The 26,539-nt window shown below is 42.9% G+C and overlaps 1 protein-coding gene across 2 annotated transcripts in view; it reads right to left on the reverse strand.

Annotated features, from left to right (window-relative positions):
- The window catches only part of DPP10 (dipeptidyl peptidase like 10), a 415,449-nt gene that overhangs the window by 210,416 nt on the left and 178,494 nt on the right, over positions 1–26,539 (reverse strand). The window contains exon 1 of one of the 2 annotated variants that reach the window (XM_085067063.1): positions 18,824–19,018. The exons of the other annotated variant lie outside the window; for it this stretch is intronic. Coding sequence (XP_084923189.1) covers positions 18,824–18,895 — 72 coding nt within the window. The 5' untranslated portion in view covers positions 18,896–19,018. Of the gene's footprint in view, positions 1–18,823; positions 19,019–26,539 lie in introns of those variants that run through there. 2 annotated transcript variants of the gene reach the window in all.

Below are 26,539 nucleotides of genomic sequence, written 5' to 3' on the forward strand. Positions count from 1 at the left end.
CTGGGACCTTCCAGGCAACCAGCACCCTGTGGCTGCAGCTACACCCTGCCCAGCACTTCTGAAGGCAGGAGAGATCTCACGGGGGTTTCCTTCTTTTAATAACTGAACAATTTAATACGGGAGGCACTGACAAAAGAAATGCACGAGGCACAATTCAATTATTTCCAACTGCTGATTTTACAGTTTCTTAAAATGCCATTTCCTAGATGGCTGCTTGTGCTTCCCGAGGGGGGCTATGCTTAGCCAGAGGAAGGGCTGCAGCTCTGGGGGGTCTGTCCTTGCACTCCTCTTGAGAGACCCAGCTCCATCCTCGACCTGCAAATCCATCCTACAGAGGTCTCAGGGTCTCAGACTCACCCCACAGGCTGCTCACACCCCCAGGATGGCTTCAGCACAAAGCCAGAGGATTTTCCTGAGCAGCAGGACCTGCTGGAAACATCTGCACCAGGGGAGTTGGGCAAAGCTGCTCCCAGCTATTCCCAGCAGTGCACAAAGGCACTGCAAACAGCATGCCCTGCTACCCTCATGCTCAGCCACTCCTCGACAGGGAATTAAAGACTCACAGAAATGGGCACATTTGGGATCCCTGCCTGCCTTTAAGTGTTCAGGTAACTTTGAGACACTGCAGGAATATGCTGCAGCTGACAACAGCCTGGGGCTCTTGGCCATGGACAAGGTGCACAGCTGCCAGGAGCACATCCTGACAGGGTCTGGTGTGCAGAACATGGTGATCTGCTCGTGATCTGCCCCACATCCAACAGTCTGCAGCTTCCCCTCTCACTAAAAGGACATCTCAACACCCTAAAGCACACGGGAAGAGACAATCATACAGCACCCACCCTGGCACAGCAGAGCTGTGTCAGCAACAAGTGGACGGCAAAAAGGAGAGAAGATGATGAGGGCCACAGATGCAAAAATGGATCCTAAAATGTCCTGATTTTCACTGGGATCTGCGTCTTAGGGCTCTTGCCTTGATGAAGAAGGCTACATACAGCCTGAAGGAACATTAGTCAAGCCTGTCCTATAGCACCTGTAATTCCTGAGAGCCAGTTACGAGTGAAGGATCTGCTGCTGTCCACTTTCAAGAGGGGAAAAAGAAAGATTCTGGGGAAACCAAGACTGGTGCATGGAGAAGATGGATTCTGGAGGCAAACAAAAAATAGCTGAAATGTGAGACACTTGAGAACATTTTGTTTCCAAAACATAATAGCTGGAGCCTTTCATCTTCTTAGCACATGAATCCAGCAGACAGAAAGGTGGGAAGCAGCACACAGGACCTTGGAAAGAGCAGCTGGTGAAACAATATCCACTTGAACACAGCTTTGGTCTGAAGCTCTACAAAGTGCTGTACCAGCTGAGAGCATCCTGCAGGCTCCACTGCTGAGAAAGGTTTTAGAAACGTACAAATTTTACAAATGTCTTCCATCAGAATCTCTTTCATCTCTCACAATGATAAAAGCACTATGGTGCTGCAATGACTTTTGGTTTTACCAGCTGACATCTAGAGTTGTCTGTGAGACATTTTTCAAAAATGTCCCACCAACATTATTATACAGAAAGACGTTACATTATTATTATTATTGCTCTTCATTAGAGAATTCTGTACTGTGAAATCATTATTAATAATATAAATCTTTACAAGTAATCACACATTTATCTGACATAAATCTTTTTGTTCTTCTTTTGTGGGGAAAAACATAGAGATTGCATCTTGAAGATGGACTTTCACCACAAACAAACAAAAATGAAAAAACCCACATTGCTGGGAAGACAAAATCTCTCCTTAACCCCTTACTGCTGTCAACAGTATCTGAGCTACATTTCCTGATGGGCTTTATCCCATGGGGTCCTGCTTGGTCCACAAACCGTCATGTGGCAGAAATAGTCACCTTTACACTGTCCATATTTCTTCAAACAAACCTTGGTCATGCTGGGGATGTGGGACAAGGACGTGGACAGCCCCTGGTGTGGGTGGCAGCAGTGCCCTGACAGCCCCCTGTGCCAGAGCACCAGGGCAGCAAAAGGCACACTGTTTTCCAGCACAACAAAATGCAGGGAGGCAGTGAGGAAGGCAAGGGGAAGTCAGGAGGACTGTGCAATACAGCCTGTTCTCCTTGCTGCTCTTTCTCATCGAAGATGCTCTTTGATCACAGGTCAGAAATAACTCACCTCTGTCACCTCCTTCCTTTCAGGGCTGCAGAGGCAAAGCAGAGGCAGCTCAGCACAGCAGAGCCTGTGAAGGCTGAGCAGCTCCAGCCAACACAGAGCTCACCCTGATGCCAACAAGGGAGGCCATTCAGGCAGAGTGAGAGCTCGGGGCAAGGGGGTCAGCTCTCTTCTCAGATAAACAGGATTTTAATCCTCTTGCCTTCCTTGTTGGAGTTAGTTTTGCCATGGTCTGTACAGAACAGCTTCCCTGCCTTCAGCAACCCAAGGGTAAAAGTGGCTTTGAACCCTAACAGAAGGCAGGCAGATGTAATGGAAAAAAGCTTTTTACTGCATCTTGATGAGAGCACTTGGAAAAAAACCCACTTGTCCTGTAGCTGATGCTTTCAGGAGAAAGGTAACACTTTTGTCTTTCCCTTCTAAAGCCACAGAGTTGTTATGATGGTGATTTCCACTCTCTTCATGTGACAGCAAAGACATAAAAAAAGCCTGTTAGCAGTTTGAACAATGCTACCTAAAGAAAATATTATTCCTTTAAATTGCAGGGGGAGAAACATCTCAGAAGTGACAAATGTAATATTTGTACTGCACTATTTAAGTGTGGATCTCAAAGCATGCTAGGTCCTCAGCTCAAGGCTCACAGACATCAGTATACTGTCATGAACAGAGCCAATAAACAAAGCAAAGTGTAATTTTCACTTTATCTAAGGCTCTCATTACACAGAAAAGTGAGGTTTTATGCTGATCCACAGTATACTTCCCTGAACAGCTTGCTGTTTGATTTTAAAAAAATACACAGCACAAAGGCCTTCAGTTTCCTCTAAAGTTCCCAATTACAGAACATTCATCTTTGTCAATCACCTTTGTCTAAGGTTTATATATTTTGCCACCAGAACACTGACACAATGCCACTTTCTCTCCTGGGAAGCAGCACTGTGAGACAACTCCGAAATCATGACATAACTCTAATAAATCCCCAGAATTACACCAGCCCTGTTTGGGTACAAATGAGCCCTGAAGCAGATCTGTGACTCGATTCAGCAGCCTCACACCATCACAGCAGTGCTTCAAAGGCACTGCAGACCAAACCCCCTTTCTGCACTGCTGGGATGGTCTTGCCTAGTTCCTCCTAATTCTGTTTGCTCTCCATTTCAAAAGGAAATCCAGGCAAACATCTGAAGAGAATCCAGCTCAGGCATTGCTATGTTTTATGCAGAGGAAATGTTCATAAAAATTGACTCGGAGAATGCATTTTTAATAGCAATGAAGAAAAAAAATATTTTTGCATTGGAGATTTAACCCGCCTGCACAAGGATCTGAAATCATTTCGCCAAGCTAAGATCCAGACTCATTTCACCATCATTGCAGGCATCTAATTTAAGAGCAAAGTCACCCAGGCTTCCCTCTATAATTAACCACAAAACACTGATGACCTGAATTGCTCTGCTGAAATACCTAAAATTTGTCTCATCCTCCCCGCTGATTTAAGAACTTCATCTCAGGCTTAAAGTCAGGTAAGAGGACTTTCAAATTAAAGAGAAATTAAAAAAAAAAAAAAAAAAAAGAGGAAGGAAAGGCAACCCAGAAACCTAGAACAGCAGATTCAGTTTGCTTTAAAAATTCAACAGCCAGAGAGCTACTCAAGGTCCACAAAATATTTAATGCCCATGCATTAAAATGTTAGAAAATTGAATTGCATTTACAGTTTAATGAAGCAGATGGACAGAGCATGTGCTGTTTTCTCTGCACAAAAGCCCAATCAAAGTAAAACAGCATCCCTTCTGATGTCCACATGTTGGTAAACTCAAGGGATTAATAACGATGCAGTCAGAGTTGTAGTGCTTTGCTTCAAAGAAATTTGCAAATGAAGATTAATCTCAACAACTTGATGCGTATCTGATAAATAGCACTAGAAATACAAAAAATACACGTTTCAAAGTTGTATTTTCACGCAATTATTTGAAAAGGCTTTGTCACAGTGGCATGAAAATTGGTTACTGTCTACTGGTTTGTAATCATTTCTGCCTTAAAGTGGTTTTCAGAACGCCAAGCACCTCAGGCTGGATGTTGTGAGCGTTTGGCATTTCTGAATGTTGATCAGTCACACTCCAGAGCAATGTGTTTGCAAACTCAGCCTGTGATTTTCTTCCCAGGTTTGCCAATGGCCAGGAGAGTTTACAGCACACACACATCAGCATCTACAGTTCCAAAGGGTGGAAATCACCGTGAAAGGGATGCAAGAAGACCAGAAGAAGAGCCAGCTGGACACTGCAGGAACACATGTGGTGGTGACTACAATCTCTCTCCCTTTCTTCCCCCTCTCTCTTCCTATTTCTCCCCCTTTCTCAATCTCTCATTCCTTGCTGTTAAACAAAATCTGTACCACTGACTTTAGCAGATGGTCTTGTTTGCACTTTAATTCGGAACCTAATATTACTTCAGGAGTGAGACCACCATTATTCCAGCAGATCCTAACATTAATTGGTGCCAGAGGTGGGATGATAGCATTAAATTGGTGTCAGCAGCAGGATCATCACACAGGTACAACCCTGATTTCCCAGGACCTGGCACACTTTGTGTGTGCACTGCTCTGTGCTGTGGTGCACAGTGCCTGCCCGTGCCATACCCCTCTTCCCAGCTTTTAACCTATTTAACCTTGTCTAAAATCTGTGATCATAATAATATAAAAGTATCACAAACTGTTGCAATATTTTTATATATGTATTTCATGGGTGTATCATGATCCAACCCACTGCAGGAGCCCTTCACCCTGATGAGCAGCACAGGAGAGAGGCAGATTACAGCCAGACAACTGGTGGCTTTATTATGTAACATTTCTGAACAGGAAAATGGGATTTGGTGGTTCAGCTTCATGTTCAGAGATTGGGGATGACTGGATTAAAGCTCTTTATGCACTGTTCTGTTCCTCCTCCCAAGACTGGTTTATATTGCAGAGGACAAGGGGAGCTGCTGAGAGCAAAGGGTTATTTGCTCCAGAAGCAAAGGTTAATATGAATCACATATTAACCTTTATCAGGCCAGTATCTTGTAAGAATGGAGGAACTCCTGTAAGGCTGATTTCTTCAAAGCCATGGCATGGGGAATTAGAACTCAGCTATCCTCTGAGCAGCAGGGCTACCGGTAGCTTCATTAATATCCAAGAAAAATATCGATAAAATCTCCAACGGAATTCACACAACACACATCCCAAGATGAACACTTAAGCAACTCTCAACAGTAACAGCTACGTGTTTATGAGCACTTCCAGTGTTCTGGGGAACATTTTCAAAGCACCTACCATTGTATCATTTCAAACTGCATCAGAAATGTGCACTACCAAAATGTAAAGCCTCCTGGGAAGCAGTTATCACTACATTCAACTACAGCTTACTTTACTATCACAGGTGATTTGATGCCTCCAAACTTCCAGATTCGACTGCAAGCACTAGGACAACTTCCAGGGGTGTGAGTTGTTTTGAAAGAAAAACATGAATAATCCATGGGGGAAGAGCAGACAATAGCTTTTATACATGTCCATAAATCATACATCCAGGCACAAAAAGGCTTCTCTTGGCCAGTGGCAAAATAATAAAACCCAAAATAAACCATTATGTTTCTTCCAGAATTAGACTCTCAGCAAGTTTTTGAAAGATCCTTTAAGCATGGACCGAAAAAGGAAGAAAAAAGTCAGTGTCAGAGATTTGAAATGGGATGAATGCACTCACAATCCTAGAAGTACTTACTGATTTAACTTCCAATTACTGTTTCCAGAGGCTTTTTGCAGCCTCCACCTTCACTGGACCATGCTCAGGGTCTGATCCCTGAGGTTTTGGGGCATTACAACAAAGCAGGACCTCAGCAGCTCAGCATTTGGCATGGCCAAACAACAGGAACTTATCCTGGGGTTCAAGATACCAACAGTGGAGTCAGAATGAACTCTCTAAGTCACTCTGTGCAAATAATTATACCCCAGACTGCAGCAGATCAAAGTTATCACTACATGGTAGGCTAAAGATATTCAATTAAATAAATTCCTTATATGCATAAAATTATTAATATTCACCAAAAGCCCTTGAGCAAGCAAGCTCACCATGGAAATAATCCTAAAGTTCTAGTTAAATGTTTCCAACCAAACCACATGGATACCCTTAGCTACTTCTTCTCCTAATACACAAACTTGCTGGCTCTTTTTCCAATTTGATGGGATTGTTTGCCAATATTCTGTTTATGTAGTGATTTTTTTTTAAATCTAATCACTTCAAGAGAATGAAATAGTCTGCCCTCCCTTCTCCTCTGTATGGAAAGACACTCTTCCCATTTCAGAGACAGCCAATGCAAACTGCTGGTAGGTTTGTCAAATCATAGCAATTCAGGGCTATTTTAGAAAAATTGAAACAGAAAAATGGAAAATGGAGATAACAGTATTAATTTTCATCCACTTGATACTTATCCTATCTATTTAGACCTCAGAAAAATGCTTTTGTTTCCCTCAATGTTCCATTTGCAATTCAATCTCGGGTGAGGATTGAAGCCCTGTCACAATATAAATAAAACTTTCAGAAACGCTTAGAGTTGAAGTACAAAAACAATGAAACAAAGTCTTTGGTGCCACATAGCCGAAGAACTGAGCCCTCAAAAAACCAGTAGCTGCTGTGAAGAGAAATAATAAAGGGTCCCACAACCTTGTACAGCAGAAAAGATGGGATATTTCAGTGACTGACAGATACAGAGCTGTGTGCTTCTGTACCAAGAGCCCTGGTCAGAGATCCATAAGGGAACAGATTTTTCTTGGTGAAAGCACCTCACCCTCACCCACATTAACCTCCTGGCAGCCTCCAAATCGCGTTTTTACTCAGAAGTTTTGTACTTGAGGTGAACTTCTGGAGACTCTCAAATTTCATGCTTCACCAACATCAGAGAAAGCTGCATGCTGAATGCATTGCCTTTGGGCAATGCCTTAAAAGCCAACTAACTTCTGATTTTTCCCAAATGATGTTAAATCTTGATAACTGAGAGCTGTTTTCAAACACTTCAAGGTAAGGCACAGACACCTCCAAGTCTCAGAAGACTGCAGCATGATCAGAAAGCAGATGTATTTTTCATAAGTATTACTAAAAAACTTAATCTGTAAATGCATGAAGGGTTCATATGAAAATGGGTAAGGAATTTTTTTTGGTAGCAAAAACAGTCACAAGGATAGGAATAACAATGAAATACAGAGCAGAACAAAACAAAAAGAAAAAAAAAAAAAAACCAAACAAACCCAGAAAGGGCACTGCAGTGTCGCTGGTTCATGAAAGTCAACTTGCAGGAGACTTACTATTGAAAACACTTTCATAACACGAAAACATTATCTCCATCACAACAATCCCCTTCTCTGATGGAACCTGATTAAAAAACACAAAACAAAACAAAAACAACTTCATGCAAGGCAGGGCAAAACCAAAGGGAGAATCTTTTCCCAAGTTGAAAAAATGTATTAATATCACCTGGAAGTTTTCATCTCAGTGGAGCAAATATGTGAAACCTTTGCTGATTAAGAAACACCAATTACTATCCTTTCTCCAGGACCAGTGGAAACTGATGAAGGGTCCCTTAACATATTTCACAGAGTTCACTAGTTTATTTCATGGATTTGCCTCAAATGTCTATGAAATTTAAAGGATTTACACTCTTGAAATGTCCTTCTTCAGCAATCAGGATTCTTCTAACCTACACTGCCCATTCTAAGCTTTGCACAGATAATTTTGAGCAACTTTGGTTTCTTTATTTTTTACAGAAATTATTAGGAGAGGCCCCAGACCTCCCGGGATGCTGTGAAAGAGAGAAACTGGAGGAATCACAGACAGAGGGATGAACTGTTAAAATGTATGATTTGGCTGATGAGTGCAGGAATGAAAACACAAGACATGCACCACAATGCATCTGTGCCTGTGTGCACTTAGATATAAAATATGCAGTTATAGACAAAAATTATGGACAAAATATGCCTCCAGATCTTCACAATGACCAAGGAACACTATCAGAAGAGTATAAAATCTCAGCATTATTACAGAAGTAGCCCTTAAAAAAGCACAATGGAAAATGGACTCAGAATAATTCATAAATACTTGGACAGATAAGGTATCTCACAGTGACACAGACAGGGATATTCTAAATTTGCATCTTAGGTGTTTCTTTGTTGTTTTCTTTTTGCTCATAGGAAAAAGGACAACAAGAAAAAATTGGAACTTGAGAAGATTCTGCAGCAGTATCTGAACTTGTAACAGTGAGATCTGATTTATGTTACATTCCAAAGAACATTCACTGATTCCTGAACAGCAAGTACATGTGTCTAAAGGATAAGGTGCCCAATCCAGAGGAGATAAGAAGGGTAAAGTTTTTAGAGGGCTGAAGGAGTTCATGCATTGAAACTCTCAGTGACTGGGGAAAAAAGAAAAAGAAGAAAATAAAAACAGTATGAATGAGTTCCTGTAGCCCAGAACTCTGCAGAAATGCATGCACAGGTAATTTATGTAACTTATGTTTTTCACTCTCCTACTGTTCTGCACCACTCTGTAAAACCTGCTGTTAGTACATGCTATACTGGCATGTCTATTATTTTCCAACAAGAAAATCATTACTTTGGCCTGCCTCCTGGTCTTGTTTTGTATAGCTCACCTGGCCATTTCAAAAGCACAAGCTGAAAAATTGTCTATAAATCAGACACTTGACAGAAAAAAAGAAGTATTCTGCACCACTTAGCACAGCCAGGGCTGTACTGCATCAAATTCTAGTGCCTGCTTTTTAACAATGCCATCACTTAGAAAAAATGGCACTAATAGAATGGTTCAATATTCAATGTAATGAAGTGGGCTCAACAGCATTCCACCAGTCACAAAAGAGACATTACTGTCTGTCACTTGTGAATAAACTTCCCTTTGTCGTCATTTAATCAACCTTAATTTTTAACCTGCATCCATAAAACATTCAATGCTAGAAGCCTTAATTACTTTGAAAAACACCTGAATAATTTAATCTCAAAGCACAGCTTTCTCCATACCAAGAGCCTCAAGGAACTCCTTAAGGGCAGAAGCCTCCCAATAATCCATCAGCTCAATCCAGGAGCCTTTGCAGAATGAGTTAACTCATTTTCAATGATGAAATATTGCTCCTATAAACACTTTCAAACACAGACTTTGTCTACCTATCATGTGCAGTATCAGGAAGAAAGATAGGACACAGAAAAACAATGTTTTAGATTTGGCCAGGTCTCAAGAGCAAGTCCCAAAGTACCAGATGGAAAACAAGACTTGTTGGGAAGAAAACACCTCCCTGAGGTACAGGACAAGTGAACAGAGAAAAAGACAAAAAAAAAAAAAAAAGAACTTTCCTCAAAATTTTTACAGCAAGTGAGATGCAGTAGAATTAAAATTCTTGATCTGTCAAGGAGGGAAAAAGAAAAAGTTTGCATAGTTCTGACAGCCAGATCAAGGTCCTGGAATGAGAGTTAATGCCAGGTCATGGATGAATGCTGACCACATCCAGCCAAAATTCAGCCTTTGAAATCCTTTCCATGGTCACAGCTGCAGCTTTCAGACCCCAAAGTCAAGAAGTTTCAAGTGCTGCATGGAAACCAGTAAAATCTCCTATTTCAGTCTGCAGCTCTTCAGGAAAAGTTCCCCTTAGCTCAGATATATGATAACATATTATTTCTTTCCTATTACAACAAAGATTTACAGCAGCACATAAAAAGGAAAGGAGGAACTTTCTATCATTGTCAAGCAGAAGCAAAGAAAAAAAAGAGAGATTATTGTAATAAAGGTGGTTTTCTTTTCTCGTAGGAGTTCATTTGTATTGACTATCAACAATAGTAAAACAACCAGTAATTCACTGATTCACCAAGGCATCCCCATCATTCCATCTCCTGTAGATTGTAACCCATTACAGTTCCCAAGGACACTACCTTTTCCCAAGGGCCAATACTTTTTTGCCTGGGCATCTTTCTGGAAACCATTTTTCATTTAAAGCCATCAAAAGGCGAAGAGTTCAAAACTTACCTCAGCATTTCTATTCCAAGGGTTAAATTGCCTGACTTAAAAAATGTGCTCCTTATTTCATTTCCTTTTTCCTTTTCTCTCATTTTATGTACCTATCCTTTCTTGCTATGATTTGTGCAAGATCAGACAGCTGACTGCACCACAGACCAGCACCTGGAAGGGATTTCTTACAGCGTCTGTTTTCTCCCTTAAGTGTCACAGCCTGAGATTTCCTCCTCACCCATCCCTCCTATTTATGTACCTTGTTTCCCACCAAGCTCACATTTTAGATGGTGGATGTGCTGAAGTCCTGCTTTTAATGGAAATCCACTACAGCAAAATAGATAACGCCATTCCTCTCATTAAGGGAAGTGGTTTCCATGTAAATGTGACTATGGCTCATTACTCCATGCTCTACTTCAGCACACTGAGCACAACACAGACAGGCAAAAAAAGAGCTGTTTTTCTCAGGTATTTTGCAATTTGCTGACAATTTTGGTGTGCTGCTCCTCTCCTCCTTATTACTAGTGCAAGTTCAAGTCCCTAGAAATGATGGAAAGACTCACAGTGGCATGAAAGCAACACTCAGTTCTGGACCCTCAGCATCCACAGATCACTGAAAAAATAGGTGAGTGCTTAGAGTCCATCCTGCTCAGCTGAGTCCCACGGGATTGTGCTGGCAGCAAAAACACAGGAGGAATTCACAGCCCATATCTGCTGGGGTTAGATAAACAGGAAATACTAATTCTGCCCAAAATCATAGAACTATGCAGATAAAATGCTGCCTTTAGCACTATTAACCACTTCAAAGATAATCATTGAAAGCTATACTGGATCATACCCAACATTCTTAAGCACGCTCTATTTACCATTTTCCTGGAATAATGGATGGAGAAGGGATAGTACAAGAAAATCAGATTAAACTGAGTTTCTAAAACAGTCTTTTTTGGGGACTACACAAATTTTCTAATGTGAGACTCCATTCACAGAAGCAATCTGTATTGAAATAAATATAAAACTTTCCACCTGGAATTTCCTGCGTAGATGGTCTTGAAGGTAAGAGGTGGAGGTCCAACACAGGCAACTGACATTTCAAATTCCCAAAAAACAGCACACCTCTAACTCTGACAATACCTCTGAAATTGCAGCCTTCAAGGGCCTCAGTCACACAGGAATTCTGCAAACAGCCAAGAATGGAACAAGGGTTTTTAATCTCCAATTTTGTTACCTTCATCACCTTTCAAGTTGGTGTCCCTCTTTCAGATACATCCACCTATGCAGAACTAGGAAGAAAGTCTGCTACAGAAAATCATATGATCTGTAAACCTCCAGCAAGACTGACACTCATTTGGTTTCCTGCTGTCTATGTCAGATTCTGAGCAGTCCTCATAAGCATCTCTGTGAAACTGAGACCTCTGCAGCACCTGCAACTCACTCATTCATGTCAGTGCATTTCTGTCCTGACTGGGGAGGCAACAAACACTGATATGGTTTAAAAAATAGCAAATTCCTACAAACACGCAAGAAACAGATCCAGTGTTGCAATGAAAAAACCAAAGTCATGCAGTGGAGTTGTATCAGGCCTAAGCCAAGTGAAAAAAGCAAACCAAAATCAAACAACTGCTTTTAAATATAAGCATGGATTCATTACCTACATTCACACCCACCAAGAGCTGGTGCACCCCACAGGTGCTTCTGGAGCACATCAGCTTCTTCACTTTCATCCTAAGGGAATCCAACCCACAGGCTGACACTGCTCTGGGGTGCAAGACAAAATTCATCAGGTCAGTCAGGATTTGTTCACTGGGATATTTTTGATTGAAACTAAAATACTACCACGGGCTTGCTTACCCAACTGAAATATACTGCAGGCCAGGGGAATCCTCTTGAACTGCACTGACTCAGGTCACCTAACTTTTAGAGCAATTATGTGTTTGGTTAGAATTATTATTAGACCACTGATTTAAACAGCTCTTCCATAAGACTCAAGACTGCAGCACACTATCACTACTAATTAAGTGGACTTATGCTCAACTCTGCTCTGAAAGACTCCCCTAATATATCTTAAATGCTTTGATTTAACCTGGCTCTGAAGCCTTAGGATGGGAAGGAGGTCAGCAGTCTCTGCACCACCAGGAGCAGAGAGAACACAGGGGATGAATGATCAGTTGCACTGGCAGTAGTTTATTTACTTTCTTGCACTTGCCCAGCATTTCAAGCAAGTTTAATGGTTTTCCCATTGGCATTTAGAATTCTCTCCATATTCTCAAAAATAAAACTTCAATATTTGCCCGATTTGTTTTTTGGAAAGCTACAAAATGCTTTTCTTTCCTCTCCAAAGGAATGTGAATTGCAAATATTGCCCCAGGCAGTCTAAAATATGCCCCCAAAAGCTTTTAAAGAATCATTATTTTCCTTAAATTATCACATTGTTTAATACTCCCTAATTGATTTTCTTAGGCAATATCCTCCAAACGCCAGAGGGGTTTTATCTTATCTATTTTATCTTACAATCATTCAAAACTATTTACAGATTCTCTACATAAATAACACATAATAAGTTATGTGGCTGTTGCCAACAGCGTTAAGAAAGATTAGAAAAGGTCTTTTAGCTTCAGCCTCAGATCTGTAGGTCATCCAATGTCCTTCCTAATGGATAAATACAGTAATTTATCATCATCAGTCACCAGCAGCATTGTTCCTTTTACTATCATATATTCATGAACACCATTTGCTGCAGCTGAGTGAAGCGTAAAAGAAGTGTATGATTAAAGTGGAAAGGGACAGAGTTTGAGACAGCCGAGATTTTGTGACTAATGCATCGACCTGAAATGACACAGGTCTGGGAGGGTTACAAAAACAGGGTCAACAGATTCCAGGTGCCTGCTGGCAGCACACAGGCAGGTGTGGCAGCAGGTGAGACCACCTGTGCCTTCTGATGCCATGGTAAAGTATAATGAGTGAAACACAGACTTGCACACCTACGAGCTCTTCCATAGGTCAGACAAATATCAGAGCTCTATTAGCTTCAAAAAAAACCCACAACAAAACACAACAACAACAACAACAACTGTGATACCTCTCTAGGGATCATTTATTACATTCTTTATTACCACCGTGGGAAGAGAGGCTGTGGTCACATTTGTGAGTCACTAACACATGCATGTAATATCCAAATGCCCCCAAGTTATTAAAAAGTGCTAAAATGATGGCTTTCAGATTTGAGAATAACATCAAACAACAGCTCTGTTTGCTTTAAGAGTTCCTCCCTCTTGTTAATTATCAAAATAGCTTGCCTGAAGCAATACTTTCAGTCGGAAGATGCTGAGAAAAAAATACTGACAGTGTTTTTTAAAGTAGCTAATACAATATGTATGTTCAAATATCTGAGGCTACTATGCAACCTACATCATGCCTGCAATTTTGTCTAACACAGAAGAGCCAAAAAGATTGCCCTGTTTCACAGTTCTTGATTTACTGCATTAAGTAATCCCTTCAATCCACCTGCAAGCGGAGGGCTCTAAATACTGGAAAGTCAGGTGCTGTGTGATGCTGCCCAGGTTCCCAAGGAAGGGAAAGCAAGGAAGACACACTGTTTTGCAAGGAAGGCACACTGCAAAATGGTATGGGAGCCTCGTGGGGAGGGTACCAAGAGCATGATCACCTCACCCTGCGTCCACCAGCAGAGACCTCTTTGTGGTTATCCTCCCATCAGGTTCCCAGGGCAGAGGGTGGATAAAGCACTGGAAAGCTCCTGGTGAACTTTTCTGCATTAGGAAAGTGAGTTTCTGGTACTCATGTGACACTCATCACTCCTGAATTTGAGGTGTACAGAGAAATACCCTCATGTGCTCTGCAGATACTGAAAAACCTGCATGGCTGCACCTTCAAGCTCCCTGAGATTGTGTTTGCACTCAGAGCAGTCAGTGATGCTCCTCCATCAACAGCAGAAGCATCTCACCAAAACCCAGATCCTGCTCACCCCTGCCCCACGGAGCTCAGAGCAGAAGGCAAGAAGTGCAATGAAGATGGAAGACAAGCTTCAGGCGTTTTGTGCCAATCACCAGCTCAGGTACACGGCTGAACTACAGCGAAACAGTCACAGGCAAAGAGAAAATGAATAAAGGCCACATGTAGTATTTGAAAAATGACACATCCTGTGCCTTCCTCTAGAATGTGAATCCTGAACAGTATTACAAACCACCACAGGTAATACATTTTCTTATAAGCTTCTTGTGCAGCTGGTCATACAGTCAACAGATATTGGTGAACTGTAATCCCCTTTGCTGGATTCAGCAGGGATACAGTATGGCCTCTGTACAGTGAAAGAAATAGAATTTAAAAGTTTAAGGTAAGATTCAAATGATAGCTCTTTATTAAATACTCTGGGCGTAATAGTATAACCTTATTTCACCACTTCTCTGGGCTTTTTTTACCTGCTAGTTCTGACATTGTGTTGAATCTTGCAATGCAGTGAGTCGAGAGCACCACAACAAAGCAAGCTAAAAGTTCCACTAGGTTGGTAAGCAGGAAAAATGCAAAGTCACTTTGGATTACATACTAGAACAGGATTTCTTATTTCAGCCTGAAGCCAGCTCTGAACATAAACAAGAGTGGGGGACATGGACTTGGCCACCTGACTAAATCTTCTAAGTTACTGGAACTGCTGTGTTTATTTGATTAAGAGTTCAAGCTTCTCCCTGACCCATCAAGCTCAAAATGACCTCAGTGGGGCAAGGCAGAGCCCTTTCACCTTGATAAAATCTCATTAAGGTGAATATTGCTCTGGACAGACACAGCTATCCATCAATGTTTCTCCCACTGCAAGATCAGAGCCTGTTTTTGGGAAAAACAAGTTAAGAAAAAGAAGAAAGACATAGAAATTATTTTGGCTTGAGTGACTGAAAAATAAAACACAGATAATTGTCTTTTGTTCAGATGTACTTTTAGAATGAGCCACTTGTCTGGTGACCTCAGCAACTAGTTCTGAGACAGAGAAAAATTCAACTCCTTAAATCAAGAGAGTCAAGCAAACAGTAGTCAGTTGCACTTGTTTGTTTACTAAACATGTAATTTAAATGCTTACCAAATAATATCCCTATTTAGTGCAATACAATGTCTGATTTGATTTGCCTTTACCTGTTTTAAGAAGAAGAACATAATAGATTCTAAAATGATATACTGTAAAAAAAAACAACAACCTTTTTTTTCTGTTTTAAAATCAATTTTAAAAAGGCATCAGGTTGGGGGAGTAAAAGAGGCTCAGGAGAAAATGATTATAAATTTCAAAGGTCTGTCTTCTGCACACACAAAGAACAGCGAGTAGCACCAGGTGGTGTAGATCATCTGGTTTTTTGTAAACAGACTGAAGCCTCACAAAGGTAATACCTAGAGGAATTATCTTAGTTTTTCATCTGCAAAGACAGCAACATTCATCAACCAGCAAGTCATACAGGTACATTATATTTTTCAAATATGTTGTGTCCACTGACTGCCAAATGGTTGTGCCTTCTAAAAAAGATCACTAAACATCATTGTCCAAGACCCCAGGACAATTCTTAAGAGCTAAAAGATAAGAAACACTCATTTTTGTACTCTAAGGGGATCTGAGGGAGCCACATTCACTCCTGACACAGCACTCAAGTGCCAGGAATCTGCACACTTGGATAGAGCATTCCAGAAACACAAGTAATTTACAGCTATTTTCCTTTCTACAGATATATCACCTGAACATAAAACTGTAATTTTTGCAATAAATACGACTCATCATTTAGCGGCGAGGTGAGAATAAATCTGGCTAATTTATCAACCCAAACACCAAAACATCAATAGCACTGTTAATGGAAGTTGTTATGGCATGCCTTGTCCCAAGGGAGCTGTGGTTTAAAAACACTCTCAGAGGAAGCTTTGGATATCAAGTTGTATCCAACTTATTTATAAGCTGATGGCTGTGGATGCTCCAGTGAATCAATCCAAGCTTTTATTTAAAGTGGAGAGTCCCAGCATTAGCCTGCTGTAATGTGAAATCCCAGCCCAGGTCACAAGCCTACAAATTTACCAGAAATGCTTCACCTTTGCTATGGCTGCTCTCAGAGGTGTCTGTAAAACCACACTTCGGAATCAGGAAAGAGATTTACACTTAGAAGACCTTGGTGCAATTCCTCGTTCTTTCTAGGACTTTCTACTTCTCTACCAGAAAAGATCTGCTGGCCTTGCTGCCTCAGGAAACCCTTCTCAGAGCAGACACCTTGCTGTAAATAGATCAGTAAACTACAGGTGTCACAGGGAGCGACACTGAGTTCATACAAGCTCACCAGCAACATGCAATATGAAACAGATGGATTTATTGAAGGCCATAAGAAGGATGTATTTTCCATATAAGCAAGCTCATGACAATGCTATGGGGCATAGAAAAGCAGATTGAACATAGGAACTCCTTTTCTTCTCCTCATGCTCACCACAGCACCAGCTCCGCAACTGCAACCATGAGAAGCCAACAGAGCTTTGAAACGATGATATTCTTCAGTTAGGATCACAGCCACATCACACTGCTGCACTAAGAATGGTTTCCAGCACAAACCTGAAGTCAGACACAGCCTGTGGTCAAGCCCTGGCCGGGGCTGAGTGTCCCATGGATCCTGGCTGCTGCAGGGTACATGAGTGGACATCCACACCCCAGCCTTGGGAGCACAGAGCTCACTGCAGGATTCAGGGCTGCCTCCCTGCTGTTGCCATCCAAACCCACAGAAAGACTTGCCATCCACTAAAAGCAACATTTTGCATGCCATGCTGTCACATACTGCATGATGCACCTGAGACAACAGGCAACCAATGCTGATACAGTATCAATTTTAATCAAGAATAGCAAACTGAGTCTGAAAATCCCAATCCAAACACACAGGACTTCACGTCTACACTTCATTCAGCCAGGCCCACAGACAAACCAGTGGCTGCCACATCCACCTCTGAGAGAGGCTGAGAACTTCAGAGCACTCAGGCAAAAATATTTCTATATTCAGAATAAACTCTTAATATTTAGTGTGCTTTGAATTGATATCTCACTGCTATTCCTCATTACAACCTAAAGGAGCAAACTGGTAATGTTTTTCATTCAATATTAATCCTGCTTTGAAAAGATTTCCACCTCCAACAACAACTGCCAATTCAACATCTCTGAACTGAATAAAAAGAAAAAGAGATTGGTTAAGTTCAAGTACTTTTTATTACCACTAATAGCAGTATCCCTCTAAAGCAAAACAATGTCCTTGAAATTTATGAGCTCTATGGACCTCTGAGACTATTTAAAATGATCCTCCCTTTTCCATAAATTCTACTATTTGCATGAAATTTAAGCACTGATGGAAGTTACCCATCTATTTCAGATGATGTAACTTACGCAATTAATTTATTCAAGAAGGATTCTCAAACTCTAATGTATTACTTTACCAGCATTACACGAAAATGTGCCACAGTGCATACATTTCTGAGCAGAAAGCATTCATCTTTAAATTTACTGAAATGAATGGGTTCAGTGATACTGGAAGGGCTCCTCGGAGCTGAATGTGCAGCCTGGCTGTGCTTGCAGGACTCGGGCTTTCTAAAGCATCTGAGCCCAGCAGCTTCCACTGCTGGCGTTTTTCACCCAACGCGAGTACATCGAAGGGAAATTAAGCTCCGTGGATGGATGTAGCAGGGAATGAAAACGTGGAATGCAGCTCCCCACGTCCTGCGAGCCGGAGTTCCGAACCAAGAGCGGTGCGCACGGACAACGTGTAAAAACCCCTTCGCTGGAGTTGGCGGATTGGAAGGTGTTATGGGTGAAAACACCCAAAACGAGAGCTGAGGATGCCCGGGGTGCCGAGGGCAGGTGGGCAGCCCTGGCTCCGGCACGACCCCCGCCCCGCCGATGTGCCGGGGGTCCCCGGGGCCAGCAGCATCCCTCCCCATGCCTCAGTGCTATCGCCCCGGAACACCAGGCACAGCGATGTGGTGATGAAAACTTCGATTTTGTGATGATGCCATGCAAGTTCGGCTGCTCCCCGGTAGCATCTCTCGTATGCGGACGCCGCCCGAGACCCGACAGCAAGCCGGTGCCGAGTGACATCGGTGCCGAGTGACATCGCTAGCGAGAGGCACCAGTGCCCCGCCGGCTCAGCCCCGCCAGCCCGCGGGGCGGCACCGTCGGGCCACGGGACGTGACTGCCGCCCGGCCGCTGCCAAAATGCCCCCGGGAAATCTGGGGCCGCTCCCTGCCCGCTCCCCGCCCGCTCCCGCCGTGCCAGCGCTGCTCCCCGCGGCCGCCAGCCCCGGCCAGGGCAGCATCATCCGCCCGAGCATCTCCCCCGGAGCAACTCGCGGGGCAGCGGAGCGCAAAGTGCTGCGGGACCCGCCGGGGCTGAGCGACATCCCAGCCCCGATGCGGATCCGGATGAAGGTCGGTCCCCTCCGGGCGGCCCCAGCGCATCCCCGACACAGCTCCGCGGGGCTCCCTCTCTCCCCGGCCGAGCCGCCCCGAGGGCGCCCGTGTCCCTGTCCCCCCTCACGCCCACTTTTCTCCAGCTCCGCACAACTTCTCCGGGACGACGGCCACCCCCGCCCCGTCCATCCCCGGCCCCGGCGCCTCCCGCCGCGGGTCGCACCTGGTCGGGCTGCGGCGGCGGCGGGTTCCCCCTGCCGCCCGGGTGCGCGGGCTGCTCCTTCATGGCTGTCATCGCAGGGGCTCGGCTCGGCGCCTCTCACTGCTGCTGCGGCCCCGGGCACCCCTCCCTCGGCGCCAGCCGCATGACACCAGCCTCCCCTGGAAGTGGCGCGGCGGAGGAGGAGGAGGAGGAGGAGAAAGAGGAGGACGGGCGGGGGGCGCGGAGCAGCCGCCGCCGCGGCAGCGCCGCTACCGCAGTGCCCCGGCGCGCCGGTGCTCAGGGGGCGCCCGGCCCCGCCGTGCCCCGCGCCGGGGGGCGGCCGCGCATCAGCGCCGGGCGCGGCCGCGGAGCGCCCCGAGCGGGCACGCTCTGCCCGCCCGCTCCCCCCGCTCCGCCCGCCGTGGGCCGGCCCGCCGCCGCCAGCAGGTGTCACAGCCGCTCCCGCCGGCCCGGGAGAGACCATCCGCGCCCTCGCCACGGGGGCGTCGCTGCCGGCTGCGGCGGGGCCGCGCCGCCGAGACCGCCCCGAGTCCGCCCCGCGGGGAGCGCGAACCGCGACAGGGGGAAAGGGAAGCAGAGGGTGAAGGCAGCCCAGCTACTCTGTTTGCTGGCTGTAACGCCCCTGGTGCCCCGCAGCTCCGGACTTGCCGGGCAGGGCAGGAGCTGTCCCGCCGCTGTCCAGCCCCGCCGCTGTCCAGTCCCGCCGCTGTCCAGCCCCGCCGCTGTCCAGCCCCGCCGCTGTCCAGTCCCGCCGCTGTCCAGCCCCGCCGCTGTCCAGCCCCGCTCGGCGTTTCGGCAGCCAGCGGCCCAAGGCACATCTCCCCAGCTGTGCCGGAACGTGCCCCAGCATGGGACACTCGGCGCTGGGGCGTCACAACCCTGGTTTGCAGCAAAGCACGCATCTTAGGAAGCCCGAGGCTGTGGAAGAGGTCCCAATTACTGGGTTTAGCTGAACTCGGCTCAGTTTGCCCTAATACGGAGCTAGGGAAAAGGAGAATGTCAGGGAAGACCATAGGGACCCAGTTTACCCGGTGTCCCAAAGCCATATCATCAGTTCCATCATCCATCAAGGGGTGTTTTATGTAAGGATGAATAAAGGAGACCATCTCAAATTCGATTCTAACCAGCAAGAAGGAAATAGTTGAACTGTGAAGACAGATGCTGACTCAAGGCACAGTGAACACCAGCCTTTGTAAGGGAGAAGAACCTCAAACCCAAGCAGGTGAAACACCCAGGCTTGGGCTGGGCTGACTCTTATTTCATGTTGGTTTCATGCCCAGCACTCAGGAGGATGAAGAACACAGCACTGTCACCATGCAGGAGATGAGCACTGGGGTGGGAATGCATGGCTGGCAGGACACAGAGCCCCAGCACTGGCTTAGCCTGGGTCTCAGGAGACTGCAAGGTAGAAGGAAAGCTGTCAGCACATAGTGAGAGGAGCTTTTGATCATTTTTAATACATTTTGCATCAAACCTCACAAGAAAGGTCAATTCTGACTGGATGGTGGGCATAATTAATAGCAGTGACAGAGATCTAAGATTTCAGCCTCTGCTGGGAACTGTTTAAAAAGGGCCAGGAAGATGACATGGGACTGAGGAATGACACACCAGGCAGCCACAGAACAGACAGCACTGAGTGTTTCCACCTCCCACTATCACCCATGGCTCTGTTGACTGCTCCACCAGTCAAGAGGCTCAAAAAACTCCAAGCAAATGAACTTTTCAAGCACCTGGACAAAAACTAGGTGATGACTAATAGCCACCATTAATTTGTCAAGAGCTTATCATGTCAAACAAACCTAATTTCTTTCTTTAATAGGCTAACAAGTAGGAGAGCAGTGAATGTCATCTAGATTGACTCACAAGGGCTTCCAGCACTGTCTTCCAGGACGGTCTCATCTGGTACAGAAAAATATTGTCTAAATAGATCTAAAACAAGTGTCTACAAAACTGTTTCTCCAGCATCATTTCCCTTTGCTCTTGCCAGTACTGGCAGGGCAGTTGTTGAATGCAGGAGCCAAGGTCAGGGAATGCACAGCAACACAGACATGCAGCAGGGAGAATCAGAAGTGTGGCAAGCATGTGCTCCGAAGGAAAACTGAAAATAAACTGAATCGGTCAGTCTTGAGAAAAGAAAACTGGGAGCTGATATGGAAACTATGTTCAAATGCTTAAAAAGTGCTAAAAGAGAATGAAAATAATCTCTTGATTATCATCTAAATGTCTGTCTGGAGCACTATGAGTACAGTTGGTGCTGCCTAGAATAGGAAAATCATCTAAATTAACTGACTCAATCTCTTTTTATTGCTGCCTTTATGATTCCTTTCCAGCACGACACCAAGGACCACCCATAGCCCCTGGCACCAGAGCCAACTCCAGGACTGTTCTCAGCTGCACAGTTGCTTTCTCTCAGATCAGGAATCAGCAGATCTTGCGCTTCTCCACACACCACCTCTTCCCTCACCTCTCCATTTTACTTATCTATTTTCTCTCTTATAATTTTCCACATCCCATGCTGTTAGCCCTGTCTCTTTACTTCCTTGCCCCCTGCTGCTGTCTCTTTTTGTTTAATAGTTCCACTATGCAAAGAAAAGGCAAAAAGGGCAGCAAAGGTGGCATCTTGTGCACTGCCATACCTATTGCTCTGCTTTACTTCCACAGAGCAGCCTTCAGTGCCAGCCCTGCCTTTGTTTTGGCTGCACCCTGTAGGACTGTGGGTCTTGTTTTCACTGAGCAGTGTGTAACACAGAGAGGCTCAGATTTTGCCTGTGGCCTCTAGGTGCTACAGTAATACAAACAATAAGTCTTAGAAGCAGACATGTTCTGATTCATGCTGTTTATGGCACAGGTCTGTTGCAACTCAACTAATTAGTAAGCCCTCATCAAAGCTGAAGAATTCTAATGATTTGGGGTTTGAATAGGCATGTTTCAATCGAGATTACTTTCAGCTTGTTTTCAATGAGATCCATTGTGATGGAGCTCCACTATTAATCAAGAAGGAAAAAGACATTAGCAGTCAGTTTAGTTGAATCTTGGCAATTCATTAACAGTATATTCACTGTGAGGTTTTATCACTCTAATGGACTGAGATATGCAGCATAAGTTTCACAAAGGTTGTGCATGCTGGTTGTTGGGTATTCATTAATCAATTAGAATTATGGGAAAGGAGTATTTTCGGGGTAGAACTCTAAGCATTGGCTCTATACACACTGATAGCTATGTAAAGCTTGTCAAAATCATGGCCAAGACTCTTATTTACAGCGTTCAATCACACCTTTTATCATTATTTTTGAACGTTGGTTCACTGGTTTATGGTATGGATGCTTTGAGGATACTAAATTAATTCACTAGTTTTAATGACCACGCCAACTTTTATTTATGTCTCTTTTGCTAAATTACTGTTTCGAAGTCATGCAACTGGGCTGTTTAAAGGAACAGACATTTTACAGCCATTAATAGGACATATCTATGAAACTGGAGCCTGGTGCTAAAACTGATGCCATATGAGTAAAGCAATTAAGTTGTATGGTGTTTATGGTGGATCCTTGTGCCATTTTCACCCAAACACCTCATGGCATCACCAGGGAAAGCACCCAAGGCTTGGGTGAAATAACTGCAGAAAGCAATAGAATTATGTTCTCGATTGGTTCTTTTACAGTTAGATTACATTGATCCACCTTTCAATGGAAATGTTGTGTTACAGACCCCTTGTAACTTCTTCCATTTTCCTCATTACACACAAGATTTGGGTGCATGAGTCAACACAAAACATGATTATTTTATCTTGCCCATGAGCTGAATATCAGCTCCATCAGAGTATTATTCGATCGCTACAGCTCACATCACATGATGACTCAATTACACATATGTTGTGTTGACACAGCACACTAACATGCAGTAAAAATTTGGGATGGGCAGCCAGCAAGCCAGGAAACTGTTTGAAAAGTGAAGGGGCTGGACATATGTACAAAAAGGATACAGCAGAGGATGCCAGATGTAAAGGGAAATTCTCCCTTTTCTTCCTGAAGAAGAGACCTTCCTGGCCTATCACCCCTACAGTGCTGCTCCAGTGGTGGAGTTTCAAAGAACAAACCTGCATCAATTTTGTTTGCTGTATATTTTATATGGCCCCTTTTTAGGGTTATATAACCCTAAAAACCCTAAACCTACACCTTAGGTAGGTGTAAATACTATTTATTTATAAGCATTCCCATAAAAATAAGAAGCCACTTATAACTTTTACACCCATTTGACCAATCCTAAAAGGAGTGTCTGGGTTTTTGAAGTCAATTGGTCACAGCAGCAAGCCTGACAGCTCAAGAAGAGTTTGGACAATGCTCTCAGGCACATGGTGTGACTCTGGGGGTGTCCTGTGCAGGACCAGGAGTTGGACTTGATGATCCTTGTGGGTTCCTCCCAACCCAGCTTATTCTGTGATTCTGTAGTTGAGAATCAATGAGCTCTAGCCAAGAACTTCAGAAACTGTACCCCTCAAGCTCTTAAAACTGAGGGAAAAAGACTCTCATCATATCACCCACAGCCTGTGCAGCCCAGCTGATGACTTTATGAAAGCTGCAAGGTCATGGCTTGAGAGCTTGTCGATGGCTTTTTCAAATCACATCTTATGAATGTACTCTGATTATGGATTTCTGATTCCTTTTAAAGCTCTGGCAATTGGGCTAAAAAAAAAAAAAAAACCCTTGAAATTATAAAGGTGAACTTAAAAATCAAACTAATGTCACCAAAACCCAAGAAAAGTTAAGATGATTGTTCCTGGCTTGTGTTTTAAGTGGATCTGTGGGCTTGCAAAAACTAAAAACAATTCTCCAGCAGAAAACCACTGTGAGTCACATAAACCTGAGAAACAGACAGAATGTGGTTTTCTACAGAATGTTTCTTAAATTATGGCATTAAATAACTGAATATTTGAACTTTGCCTCTTAAGAAGTTCTTTGATAAAGGTAAAATTCCAGGCACCTTCTGCATTCAGAAACACATTATGTTCTAACACCCGCTTCAGTGGAAAGCTATTTTCTTTGTGCATAATTTGTACTCATGTTTTTCTTTCCTTGTCTTGTTTTAGATAAAACAATCAATGCAAACACCGAGTTGATACAAATAAATGCAAATATATTCCAGCAGGAAAGTTACAAGACTTATTAAAATACACATGTAAATATTTCAGCAAAAGTATAGAGAAGAAGACAAAGTATAGACAAAAATAACTCTGATTATCCAACAATAAGAAAATTCTAACAATAATTCAAAGGGAAGGCCTGCCCTACTCCCAAAATCTCTATGGAGCAACTCTGTACAAATGTATCAGTGGAATTTAAATCCTAATGGCAGCTTCTAGCAAAAGATCCTGATCTTGCAAGCAGTTTGCTAATATATAACAGCTATAATAATAGTTATAATATCAGATATAATATAATATAATATAATATAATATAATATAATAATATAATATAATATAATATAATATAATATAATATAATACTACTCGTGCTTATCACTAACACTGTTTTTACTTAAGAAAGCAGTTATAAAAGTTATGGAATAGGATGGGAAGAGGCAGGACTAGATCTTAGATTTTGAAACATGCAATTCCCCTACTCTAGCCATTGCACTGTGTCTTTAGTCTGGCAAAAGTTACTCTAAGAGCTCCTCACCCAGGAAAATCTGTTGTAGCAGAGTTTGCATATAAAAATCCATTTGATCATTTGGGGGGTGGCAAGGAGGAAGAGTAGAATGCAAAAAGAAAAAAAATTGAGAGAATGAGAGGAGTTAAAAATCAGAATAGAAGCATAATAAAATGCCATAAGCTACAATAAAATTAAATTTGGGGAAAAAACTAAGTGAAATGCTTTAATAACATTGGCTTGCTTACATTTCTTACTACTAAGCAAAAGTATACATTTTCCCTACTATGTTATTTAATTAAGTTTTATTACAAAGAAGTAATACTATGTTCATTTTACTACATTGCAAAAGTCAAAATTAATTTCAGCCAGAAAGAAAACATTCCAATACCAATACAAATTATTCTCTTCTCCTATTCGAAAATGTTGCAAAAATCTATATAATGTCCCAGACTCTTTTGATCAAACTTCATTTTTGCAGGATGGTTTTCCTCTGAAATATTTTCCGCTCAGCTCTAAGTCAGTCTACAAATAAACCAACAAGCCTTATGAAGCTGGCAGTGAGTAAACCCCAAATTTCTGGTGAGAATTACCTTTTCCTTTGAAGCAAGAGATATGACTACATGTACTTACGTTTTCTGAAAATTACAAAAATCTTCTAACACTGCACAGTTTGGATTTAAAAATGGTAACTCTACTGTCCTCCATAATTCCAGGATGCCCAAAAACATTGAGGGGAAACAGTGGAGAACAGCAGTGCCTGTTTGCTCCTCAGTACCCTTAATTCTGATTAGCAGTCACTGGATAGAGCAGATCTTAGCATCCCAAAAGAATTATGACTACATCAAAGGGAAGGAGAAGAGGTTTTGTATAAAATTGTACTACTGAGCTTTTTTTCCATGCTGTTGTTACAATATGGATGTTATTACAATATGTCACAGAACTATATGCTAAGAGCCTGTTCATCCATAGCAGATGTTATATAATGAAAGGTATCAAACATTGGTACAATAATACACACATCTATTACCCAAGATTTGTATAGTACCTTTTCTTTCCCAAAGGATCTGAAAATGTTTTACAAACTGATATACAAATTATCCACGCAGAAAGCTATTCATCCATCAAGGAAACACAACTACAGCCCAAGGCAAAGCGGAACAACTATATGAATACACACACAAAAAAAAAAAATAAAACCCTTTAGTAAATGAAGGAAGTATTCTCCAGTCAAGACTGTGAGCAAAATGTTAAGTATATAGTACGTGAGTATACAGGACTTAGCAAGAACTTTGCTTTTATAATCCAAATTCTTCAATAAAACACAGTAAGCTGTCTCTTGGATATTGGCAATCACAACATTAACTGAAATAAGCAAATGCCTGAGATTATTAAGTATAGCAATAAATTCTGAGATTAGTTTATTGCATGTCTTCATTCATGTTTCCAAATACTGGTGTCAACATTAAAAAAAAAAATCTGTTGATGTAGTCTATCCCAGAAACAGATTTATCTAGAAAAATAAGGAAGGAATAATTAGATGAAAACAGCATCTTACTCAGCAACAATCTACTCAATTCCTATCAGCACAAGTTAATACAACCAAACATTTCCAAAATAAAAAGCATCACCCCAAATGAACTCCACATTTAGATTGCATTATGGCTGAACTCTCATTTCAGTCCTACTTCTGATTATGGTGACCAGACATTTCATTTGGATCTCATTGTGTGACTTTTCAGTTTGACAGCCACTTCAGCACTTCTGCTCAATAAAGAAGGTGGCAGAGATGCTTAAGGGTGCTTGAAGTCATAGAGTGTGATTTGAGGCAAAAGAGAGCTCTTTCCCTTCCAGTACTGCTATCAGAATCTCTAATTAGAAGCAAAATGTGTAAGAAAAAATGCAGATAGTGGGAAAATAATAGCTGAAGAATTAGAAGGAGGGATTGAGAAGTGTTACAGAAAGTTTGGGACTATTTTTAACCTTGAGGACTGGAGACAAACCTCAGACTTCCCAAGTGTGCTGACAGTGTCCTCTCAGGAGACTTACCCAGGACCACATATTGACACACAGC

This window comes from Lichenostomus cassidix, chromosome 7 (genome assembly GCF_008360975.1).
Source record: "Lichenostomus cassidix isolate B80296 chromosome 7, HeHo_3.0, whole genome shotgun sequence".
Lineage (NCBI taxonomy): Eukaryota > Metazoa > Chordata > Aves > Passeriformes > Meliphagidae > Lichenostomus > Lichenostomus cassidix.